This window comes from Vulpes lagopus, chromosome 8, assembly GCF_018345385.1.
Source record: "Vulpes lagopus strain Blue_001 chromosome 8, ASM1834538v1, whole genome shotgun sequence".
Taxonomy (NCBI): domain Eukaryota; kingdom Metazoa; phylum Chordata; class Mammalia; order Carnivora; family Canidae; genus Vulpes; species Vulpes lagopus.
The window spans coordinates 64,124,856-64,136,871 of NC_054831.1; the positions used below are offsets into that span (position 1 = coordinate 64,124,856).

The following is a 12,016-nucleotide window of genomic DNA, read 5'->3' on the forward strand; positions in this document are numbered from 1 at the left end:
CATGTCACTTGTAAGAAAATTACATTTGATTTCCCTAGACTTTGATTGACTGCCTCATAATTGGTAACAAAAACCTGCATGCTGTTCGAGAAGGTGCTGGGTTAGCATGTACTAGTCTCTTTGCAACTGGCCCCTTTCTCTTTAGAAACCATGATGTCATAGCAACCGTAGCAGAAAAGCATACCCTGGAAGTCTCAAAATTATGCCACCGAGATACATCAGTATGAGAGAAGGAATTCGATTTCACCTACTTTAAAAAAAATTATTTTTCACCTTTTTCCTATTTTGCTATAGGATGTAAAACTGCGTGCGTTTGTTTTTGTGGCTGGGTTTTACTTTCATAAATACAGACTATTTAAAAAAAACTTTCAAAAAATTTTTAAAAATAAATTTGAAAACCTTTCATTTTAAGCATTTGCCCACAATGAATTGTGCTTCTCTCCCTTACTACTAATAAGTTTCTTTAAACACTATTTCTTTAAAAGGAGAAAATTCTCTTGGCTACTTTTGCGAGCCCTGGAATTCAGCCCGAGGTGGAGGGCAAACATCCCCATTCTTCTGCGACTGTGGGGCTGCGGCTGGGTCATAGCTGTTTGGGATGTACTCAGAAATTGATCGATTTAACGAACACACTCGACTTCTTGGATCATTACTTTTGTTGAAAAATTGGTTGGAACGAGAGTCAGGAATCCTGTTCACAGCATTCCAAATCTGGCTGCGATAACCAGGAGACCTGTTTATCACACCGGCCAGGGTCCCCTCCCCACGCTCCTATGTAGACTTGCTGGGAGCTGGGGAGGCTCAAACACACCACCCCTGAGCCTGTGCAGGAGCACCTCTCCTGACCCCTTGCAGCGTGTCTGCCACCGGTATGTCTTCCTTAGTGTGACAAACCTTGCAGAGACATATGAAAAGTCATGCTGGTGGGAATGGTTGTAATCACTGTTAACAAACAAGGTTCTGATTGCCAATATTACCATCTGTTCCATCGGGTTCCACATATTACCCTGTATGTGGGCTCTGTTAAACAGATTTCTCTACTGCCCAAGGTCACCCTTGATTCATGTAACCAGCCTCTGCAGATGGGTTACACGTGAACCTCCAAACTGCAGCAAGGATTTTCTGAGAAGTACCAAATGGTGTCATCTGATGACACGACCCAAATAAACAGAGTCAACGATGTCTGCAAAGACAAAATATGGACAGCCTTTGATATATAAAGAGATCAATCCCTAAGACGTTGTCTGAAGTGCAAGATATGATTCGCCAAACTCCATATCAAAATTATTTCACTGAATAATTAGGGAAGCATTGGGGATGGGGAGAGCAGCTCTAAGTGATACAAGCAGAGATCCCGGTTGTGTTGGGTCCTATGCCTTCTTGCAAACTTAACGCTGATTTTTCTCTCATCCTCTCTTGACTCCTACTGAACTTTTCTTCAGCACTCCCCTTGAGTTGAGTCAAGTCCGTTTAAATATATTGATCTTCTCAGCACTGGGCATAGAAATAAGAGTCAAGTACTGCCTCTAAGAAGTGGGGACCAGTGTAGACATAGGGAGAGGGGGAGTGAATACCAAGGAGAGGCACTGATGGACCAGAATGACCCTGAACAGGAAGGGACAGCTGAGGAGGTCTGGAAGGGTGAGCTCCAGTTCCCCAGGCAGAGGTGTGGATGGGTAGCGACAGGCCTTTTGGCAGAGAAAACCTGAGTGCAAAGACACACAGACATGAGATAGCAGAGTATTCTCTCAGTGATCATATTTTTCCTTAAACCATGTTCTTAGTATCCATGCTATTAAGTGTTTTTTCATTGTGGGCTCCAGGATTTAAATGAAAAGCTATGTGGTAAACTCCTTTCCACAACAAGCTTCTGTAAAATAGTATCTTAAGATCGTTGCATTCTATGCGACCATTTGAGCCAAAACATCATTTTAAAAAAATGTATACATGTTTAGCAAACAAATGATTTTGAGCTCATGTGGAAAAGAGACACATGATATGTAGTTTGGGGGGTCAAGGTATGCTTCCTTGAGGAAGAGGTGTTTGTGCTGAGCTTGCCAAGCTGAATGGGAATTATCTGGGGGAAGAGTCATCATGAGGTGAGAAGGATGGGCATATGGGAACACCCAGAGGTAAGATGGAGCCCTGGCATGTTGCAGGTCGCCAGAGAGGCCCAGAGCACAGAGCCACAGGTAAAGATGAGAGAGGGCGGGCGTGGGGGTGCAGTGGACTCAGGGAGGGCTTTCGGGGCCATGTGAGAAATTTGGGGCTTCATCCTGAGCAATGTGAAACCAGAAACATTTTAAATAGGGAAGAAATCTGATTATGTGCATGATATATATAACTATAATAATCTGATTATTATTTCAAAAGAAAACTTTAGCTCTAAGTTGGAGAAAGGATTGGAGGGGGAGAGGAGAGACCTGTTAGAAGGGAATATAATTCACAAGACAGGATGTGGACGAGATTGGATCAGAGAAATGGAGCTGGAAAGGGGAGAGATTCAAGAAATAGGGAGAATGGGGTGCCTGGGTGGCTCCGTGGTTGAGCGTCTGCCTTCAGCTCAGGTCATGATCCTGAGGGTCTGGGTTCGAGTTCCACATCGGGCCCCCTGCAAGGAGCCTGCTTCTCCCTCTGCCTGTGTCTCTGCCTTTCTCTCTGTGTCTCTTGTGAATAAATAAACAGGATCTTTAAAAAAAAAAAATAAGGAGGAGGAAAATAGTCAGGACTTGGTAATAAATTGGATACACATGACACATCGAACTTCACTTCTGTTTATGTGTATCAAATTATATAAACAGATGTTTTTATACTTTCCCATATTTGGGTTTTAGTTAGTTTTTCTGAATGTACATTTTAAACTCTTACTTGATTAAACTTCAAATGATGGAGGTTAATGATAGTAAAAATCAAAATATTTTCTGATTATCACGATGACATATGGCCCTATAATTCTGGATTTTGTAACAAAGCAGTTTGACTTCTGTCCCGTTCATTTGGATAATGCCATACTATCTAGGAAACGGAAATGTGTTTTTAAAATATGACAGACTTCAGCTTGTGTACATAGTAGACACAGAGAAAAATAAAACAGAATGTCTTCGGTTTGAAACATGAAATTAATGCGATTCTGTTTAAAAAAAATATAAAGTCTGTGCTCTATTTCTATAATGAAATTAGTTTTTTTAGGTAAGAATAATAGCTTGTTTTTTTTCCCACCATAACAACTTAATCTCAGTTATGCTTTTTACACTTAAACAGACCGCACAGAGCATATTATGGGCAGGTACGTACGTACAATGCAAATTGTTCTCCCAGCTGCACGCGAATGATTTGTCTTTGGTGCTGGCAGTTATGTTCAATTTAGTAAAAGCTATGTTCCGCTGTGTACTAGAATCTTTGATTTCTTAAACAGCTAGGATTTTATGTACTTCTCTTTACTGGCTCATAAAGAGCACAGAAAAGAGCAGAAGGTAAGGATATAAATGAGCCAAGGCAAAATATGCCTTTGTCCATGAGAGAGGAGGAAGCGAAACCCAAGCACAAAGGCTGTGAGCAGAGGCACATCTGATGAAAATTCCTGTATCTCGCAGCCCGTTTTGTGTGTGTGTGTGTTGTTGTTGTTTTGTGTTCTGTTTTGTTTTTTGAATAAATAAGAGAAACTGAAACAACAGAGTGTGATCCTATGTATGCACTTGAATTTTCCAGAAAACCCCTGATGCATACAAAAGACAAAGCCCTGGAGAATTTCCTGGTATGCATTTACCTATAATACTTGTAGCTTCTATCAGGGTTGCAATGAAATAACTCCACAGTGTGCTCCTCCTTGATTCTCCAGGATGTTTTGAAAGGTGAACCTTCTGAAAGGAAAAAAATCACTAAGTGACAAAGGAATTGTGCTTTCCAACTGAGGCATGTTCACAATGATTAAAAACTGCAAAGTATTTTGGCTGAAGGGACTGATTGCATTCAGCGCGTGAAAAATAAGTCAAAGGAATAAAACGATTTTTGAGCAGGTTTGCGTCTATATTAATTAGAAAATATGCATAATTTAACATTCTTGCTGGCAGCTTTAAAAAATTCAGTATTTCAGCTATAAATAAAAACATGAGACATTTCTGAGAAACTAATATACTAGGGCCTCCAAATTTTTCCGTATTCATACAATCAAGTGACCACTGATTAATAGGAGAGAGAATTGTGATCCTGGGGTCCTGGGATTGAGCCCTGCATCAGGCTCCCTGCAGGGAGCCTGCTTCTCCCTCTGCTTATGTCTCTGCGTCTCCCTGTGTATCTCTCATGAATAAATAAATAAATAAAATCTTTAAAAAGAAAAGAAAACTTATCTTAAGAGTGTTTATTTTGTCCCCTAGAAAGGAGAGTAAATGATGGCCCTCAGGCTATCATAGGGAGCTGCAGGCCCTCTCTACCAATATTTTTATATAAACAAATTCTGGTTCTGTGTCATCTAACCAAATTTTAAAGGGATGCCTTCCCAGGAAAAGAACGGGAGACCCCAAAAGAAGGATTAAATATATACCAAGGACTAGGGTATGGGTAGAAATGGAACCAAACTCTGATTCTGTCTTCATATCAATATGGTGTTTTCTGGACGGATTTATTCAAACCAGGTGGAAGGTGCCTTCAGGGTTAACACCGAGGGAGCCCTGTGTTCCCTGGAGCACCTGCCTTCCTTATTTCATTCTGGTCCAGTTGCTGCCATTAGGTCCACTTCAGAACTGGTCTGTGTGACAGGCATAGCTTCCTTTCTCCTCGGCGACACTTCATTTACATTGTGCCCTCTCTTGGACAGTTGTGATAACTTCTATTCTTGAGATTGTCACTTCTCCTTCACAATCAGCAAATCTAAGTGGCTACCTAAGTAAATTTAATGATCAGAATATTCATCGGAATACAGGGTGATTCAGGCTGAATCATACAGCCTCACCTGTTGTTTTTAGTTTTGGTTCTTAATATGATCCTAAGTGGAAAAAAATATGTGTCAGCTATAAACCTTAAAGGGATGTTCATATTATTGGAGTCTCAGATATGTTTTTATTGTCTTGATTACCTCTAGTCCTTTGATGATATAAATGGGTTTTTATTTTTATTTATTTATTTATTTATTTTTTTATAAATGGGTTTTTAACACAGAATTTGGGGTCTTCCTTTGAAACTAGGTTGCTCTGTGTACCTTATGGCTTGGAACATCTCTTATTTGAAGCAATTCCAAATGTTAAAGAACGTAATTAAATCATCTTCCGCTTGTTAAAATGATCCCCTTTTCTATTTTCACTACTTTATGAGCTTTTTAAGTGATTAGAAAGCAAGGACTATATAGGAAGTATGGTGTTCGTTAAAAAGAGGTTTAGCCTTTATCACTTGTGAGACTATTAATATATTTTATGGATAATTGTGGTCTTTTTATAGCAGAAATAGGAAATTTAGCAACTGAATATGCCTACATTACTTAAATTAGTTACTATGTCAATATTATGACTTTGATCTTTGATGTTTAATTTGTAACAGCAGCATTCACCTCCAAAACGTTTTGCTGGTTTCAAATGCATTAACCTCTGCCTACGATTAACAACCTTATTTAAAAAGGGGGAGGATGAGCTAAAGAGTTTTAACTTAAACCAAGAGCATCTCCCACTCACTTATTCCTCCTATTTAAAGTGTTGTTTTCCAGGGCACCTGAGTGGGTCAATTGTTGAGCATCTGCCTTCAACTCAGGGGCATGATCCTGGGGTCCTGGGATTGAGTCCCACATTGGGCTCCCCACAGGGAGCCTGCTTCCCTCTCTGCCTATGTCTCTGCCTCCGTCTCTGTGTCTCTCATGAATAAGTAAATAAACTCTTTAAAAAAAAATAAAAAAAAAAGTGTTGTTTTCCTAGGGGCACCTGGGTAGCTAAGCTGGTTAAATGTCTGACTTTTAATTTTGGCTCAGGTCCTGAGGTTGTGAGATCCAGCCCTAGTCAGGCTCCATGCCCAGATTAAGATTCGATTTCTCCCCTTCTCTAATAAACAAATAAATAAAAATAAAAATAATATAAAGCTTTGCTTTCCCACTAGTTGAATACCTTAATCAATTTTCTTTGAGTAGAATTTCCTGGTCTTGTAAGTATCACTGAGTTCAAAAATGAATGGCTGTAGGAGGGTTTCTAAGAAGTAGTTGTGCAGTTTTCTAGAACTACAAGCTGTAAAAGTAGGAAAAGGGTTATTTAAATTCATTCTTAACTGACATCTTCCCAGACTCCATCTAAATCACTAGCTCCTCAAGCCTGGGTTCATTGCATTGTAAATTAATTTCTTTCCCAAACTGTACTTACGTGCTCGTTTGTTTAATAAGCTCCGTGGTACACCCCAAAGACCATTTCTTGAACTCAGTTGAATGACATTCATTTCTCCTCCATTTACCCAGTGCTGCTGCTGAAGCTGATGGAATCGATCCATTAATAAACATCCTGTCTAGTAAACGGGACGGAGCCATTGCCAATGCAGCTACGGTACTAGCGAACATGGCAATGCAGGAGCCCCTGCGTGTGAACATGCAGAACCACGACGTCATGCACGCCCTCCTTGGCCCGCTGTGCTCTGCCAACACGGTTGTGCAGAGCAAGGCTGCTCTCATGGTTGCTACAACTGCCTGTGATGTAGAGGCCCGGACAGAGGTGAGAACTTTAATAACATTTGTTCTCTCAGTTTTTCTGGTCCCTATCTCTGAGTGGATTAATTCCAAACATTTTCAAGTGTTTGAACCGACCCATCATTTAGATCCTTCAAAACTGGGACCACACTTCAACCACGGACTCTGGGTGATAATAATGTGTCAGCGTATGTTCATCAGTTGCAACAAATGTACCAGTCTGGTGGGGGATGTTGCTAATGGAAGAGCTGCTCCTGTGTGGGAGCTGGGAGTAGGGGCTGGAAACCTAAAACCACTCTAAAACAAATACAATTTAAAAAATTAAAAAATGAAATCTACTAAGTTGGTGCAACACTTTGGAAAACAGATTGGCATTATCTAGCAAAGAAGAGCATATCCTATAATCTGGCAGCTCTGTTTCTAAATTATACCAAAAATGTTCTCCTGCCTCTTGTGCACCAGGAGGCATTGTTTATATCTAAACGACTGGCAACACACCAATTGTCTAGTTCTCTTTTTTTTTTTTTTTTGTCTAGTTCTCTTTTAAGAGAATGGGTATAAATTGTGGCATACTCACAAAGGGGAATTTCACATCAGTTAAAATGAATGAGCTATAGATCCAGATACCGACAGAGATGAATCTTGAACATAAAGCAAAATCAAGTTGCAAAAGGATGCATACTTATGATTCTGTTTATGTAGCATTTGGAAATATACAAATCTAAGCAATACATTTCTTAGGTAAACATACATGTAAGTTGAAACTATAAAGACAAAGGTAGAGAATGATTAACTCCAAATTCAAGAAATCCTCTTGGGGAATCAAGGGAGTGGATATAATTGAGAGGAGCAAACAGGGGTTCAAGGTCATTTAAATGTCTTAAACTGAGCAGTAGACAAACAGGTGTGTCCTTACTACGATGCTTTACATTATACACATGGGTTCCGCATACTCTTGTGTTTCTTGTATATTTCAAAGTTTTAAAGCATAAAATTACATTTTTTTTACAAGTGTGTCATGTAAAAGTATGTTTGGTTCTGTTCATAAAGATAACATAAACCTACAAACATCCTTTTTTCTCTTGCCTTTCTCATATTCACCAGTCACAGGGCACTCATTCAAACAGCCTAGGACTTTGCTCCCCTGCCGCCAATATAAACAGCAATAGCTAACACTCACTGAGCACTTACTATGCAGTGGGCACTGTGCTAAGCACTCTACAAGCATTTAAGCCTCACTTGTGATGGGCCGTGTTTGTAATTCCCATTTTACAGAGGACGAAATTCAGGCTTAAAGACAAAATGTGCTCCAAGCAGAGTTGGTAAATTGGAGGATGAAGAATGCCATCCAGAGCCCAAGCTCTTGCACTATGCTGTCCACTCAGATGACTAACAAATCTTGTCTCTTCTGTCCCATAGGTATCTCTATTCTATCCGCATCGATCTTCCCATTGATTCAGTTCACTTGCATTCATCCATTAAGGCACTAAGACTACCAAATATTATTTTTAAATATTTATTTATTTATTTATTTATTTATTTATTTAGGAGCCTACATGTGCAAGAGTCGGGGGAGTGGCAGAGGGAGAGAGTCCCCAAGCAGACTCCCCCGCTGAGCACAGAGCCCAACACCTGGCTCCCCCACGACCTGAGTTGTCTAACCAAGAGTCGGACACCCAACCTGCTGAACTGCCCAGGCGGCTCAAGACTGCCCCATATTTATTTACCATCTACCCTGTGCCAGGCACTATGCTAGGCTTCCAAGCGTTTTGGTCCTACCTCTGTGCAGTCTGCAGAATAGTCCATCTCTTTCCTGGAATAGTGCAGCTGAGTCTCTGGCTCTACCTACCCTGCCACCTCCTGCTTCCCACACTGCCTCCAGACTAATCTTTCAAATATATGACCCTCATCACATCATTGTAAGTCCCCAGTGGCATGCCACTGCCCCAGAAGAAAAATTCTGAGCTGCTTAGCGTGATGAGCAAGGGCTCCCAATGACCCACACTTATCCACCTGTGCCTGAAGCCTCTTCCCAGGCATAACTCTATGCTCCAGAAATACCATACTATTTGTAATTCTGTCCATATGTTCTGTTCTCTTGTTTATATGTCTTTGATTTCACCCCTTGGAAACTATTCGCACTTTCATCCACCTGATAAAATCTCACTTCACCTTCCAAACTCATGTCAGCCATCCTGTCTTCCACGAGGCCTTTCTTCAACCCTCAAGCTGGAAGCACCATCCTCTATGCTTCCATTACATCCTAGACATGCTTCCTTAGTCCTCTGATTTGCATATATGGTTCTTTTATGAAAGGCTATAAGCTCTTTAAGGCTTTAGGGAAAGGATTTGAGAGTTTTTCTTACCTGTGTTCATGCCATTAACATATATGTGCCACAGAGTGCTTGCTTAATAAATGGTTGTTAAAAGAATGAGTATGAGTGAAGGAATTATTTTTTACTTTTTTATGATTTTATTTATTCATTCATGAGAGACAGAGAGGCAGAGACATAGGCAGAGGGAGAAGCAGGCTCCCTGCAGGATTTGATGCCAGGACCCCGGGGATCATGACCGAGCCACCCATTGTGCCCTCATGTGAAGTAATTAATAAATTAGTTAGATCTTTGCCAAAAGAACACATGGAGTTAGACTATCCTGTATTATACTCAAAAATAACAATGTTCAGAAATTTGACTTGCTAAGCCTAAGATGCTTCAAAGTAAACTTTTTAAAGCTGTAATGTTACATATACTAAAGTGTGATCCCTGAGAAGGAAATGTCACTGGACACTGGCAGAAAATGACTGAATCAAGTGAGTCATACCCCATAAGGGCTCTTGTCTTCAGATACTACACATAGAAACTGATAAAATATTCTTTTTTGTCCTCTAGGCTTGGATGATAGAGTATTGCATTTCAGACAGTGAGATAAGAGCTCTGTCCATTTTTTCTCCAATTGGAATAATTTTATCTATGAGTAATTAATCCACCTTTATTAACTGCATTTCCTTTAATAGTGCAATTAATGTAGTTCTGTCCAATTCTCTTCTTATTTTTTAATCTCTTTTCTCACTCCTCCCTTGGAGAAATGAAGAGAAGACACTGTGCAGTGATAACAAAAATTGGTCTTTTTCTAGGGCATTGCTACAGTACGCTTTGGCCACACTGACAATTTGGTGGCAGTGTCCAGTGTCATGGATAGCATGTTACTGTATCAGTTCCTCCTGCCCAGCCTTGGGGACTATATTAGTTTCCTATTCCTGTGGTAACAAATTCCCACAACATGGCTTAAAGTAGTAGAAATCTATTATCTTATAGTTTAGGAGGTCAGAAGTCTGAAAACAGGCCTTATGGGTTAAAGTCAAGGTGTTGTCATAGCTATGTTCCTCTGGGAGACTTGGAGGAAAAATCGGTTTCCTGGCCCTTTCTAGCTTTTACCATCCATCTCCATCCCTTGGTTCTGGCCCATTTCTCCATCTTCAAAGGATAGTACTTTAACCTCTGCTTCTACGCATCTCCTTTCTCCACTCCAGGAACCCTTATTCCATCTTATAAGGACCGTAATCATTAAATTGGGCCCACCTGATTTTCCCGGACACTCTCACCATCTCAAAACTGGCAACTTATCACATTGGCAAAAATCTCTTCCAGGGAAAAGGACACCTTTGGGGGACCATCATTCTATCTACCACAGGGCCAAGTGAACAGCCATGTTGATGAGCAGAATGAAGGAACATAGGGGAGCGAGAGGACAGGCTCTCCACCCAGTGTCCCTTCCATGTAAAATCACAATGACCTCCCTCAATTATTTGACTGTGGCCCCCTCTTGACCTTGAACAGAAACCTGGGCTTCTGTCTATAAGGTTTTGCAATAGATTGTTTTCCCCTGGATGTAATAAAATCTAAATATCCTAAAATGTTCTCACATAGTTAAACTCTTCTAACAATCAAATGAGATTTTTTAAAAAATGAGTGTTTATGTTCTGTACTCTCAAAGCATAGACTTCTGGTTTCCACTTTTAGTTAAGAAATTCAGGTGGACTGGAGCCTCTGGTGGAGCTCCTGCGCTCCAAGAATGATGAAGTGAGAAGGCACGCCAGCTGGGCTGTGATGGTCTGCGCCAATGATGAGCTGATGGCTGTTGAATTATGCAGGCTTGGGTGAGTGGAGCTGCCATGAGTTTCTGGGTAAGAGGAAGAGCAGAAGATGAAGAGGTACACTCTTCTGCACCCAAGGAAAGTCAGAGTCCACACTCCCACTCGCAGGGGCTGAGCCCTCAGGAGCTGTGACTGTCCCAGCAGATGGGAGGGGGCCCTTCATCATTCCTCCCACCTGGTGATCTCCACCAGCACCTGACAAAAGCATCTTCTCTGCTGCCCCCGCACCACCTCCACGTTTTCACCCCCATCAATGCCTCTTTTTCCCTTCCCTCTGCCATTGCTCACGAGTGATTGTCTCACTACTTTTGAAGCTCAAATAAAATGGGTGAGCCCTGACTGCATATCCTCTTTCTCCCTCCTTCACACAAAGCTTTCCATCAGAATCAGGCATTTAACCAACCCCACGAAAGCAGTTCCTCCATCAGTAGCAGATGCGTGAGTTGCCTGAACACACTGGCAAATAGGGTTCTAGGTTTCCAATGACAGGCTTACACTATTTCTAGGCATCTTTATGTTTGTGTGTATTGCCTGGTTAGCTGAAAAGGTTAGGGCTCAATATTAATTTTGCCTTATTTTTTAAAGATTTTGTTTATTCATGAAAGACACAGACAGAGAGGCAGAGACTAGGCAGAGGGAGAAGCAGGCTCCACGCAGGGAGCCTGATGTGGGACTTCATCCCAGACCCAGGATCACACCTTGAGCTGAAGGCAGATGCTCAACCACTGAGCTACCCAGGTGCCCCTAATTTTGCTTTAAATGAAGGACTTTCGGCTCCTCACCCAGTGTCCTTTCCAGCTGTTTGAATATGAAACCCTACATGGCATATATACCCTCTAAAAGGACTGATTCATCTTCATAATTCTGTCTGTATTACTTTATCTAAAAGCGTGAGATGTCTTTAACCTTCTCATCTCAATTCTTCATTCTGGGTCTTGGCCGGATATATAAATGAGAACTTAATGTTGGATTGCTTGTATAAAGCAAATAATGCTTTTTTTGTCTTATTGACAGGGCTCTAGATATCCTTGAAGAAATTAATCTATCAGTAAGTCGAAAAAATAAATTCAGTGAGGCAGCTTATAACAAATTGCTCAACAACTACCTGTCTCTGAAATATAGCCTGACTGGCTATTTGTCATCAAGTAACATAATTAATGATGGATTCTATGATTATGGTCGGGTAAGTCGGGTTGGGTAATTTGTATTTT

General features: G+C 40.9%; 1 protein-coding gene across 7 annotated transcripts in view; it reads left to right on the plus strand.

Moving 5' to 3' along the window:
- Positions 1-12,016, plus strand: part of ARMC3 (armadillo repeat containing 3) — a 100,625-nt gene that overhangs the window by 57,900 nt on the left and 30,709 nt on the right. For all 7 annotated transcript variants that reach the window (XM_041765109.1, XM_041765111.1, XM_041765110.1 and 4 more), the window contains 3 exons: positions 6,425-6,674; positions 10,672-10,808; positions 11,820-11,988. In XM_041765109.1, coding sequence (XP_041621043.1) covers positions 6,425-6,674; positions 10,672-10,808; positions 11,820-11,988 — 556 coding nt within the window. The remainder of the gene's footprint in view (positions 1-6,424; positions 6,675-10,671; positions 10,809-11,819; positions 11,989-12,016) is intronic.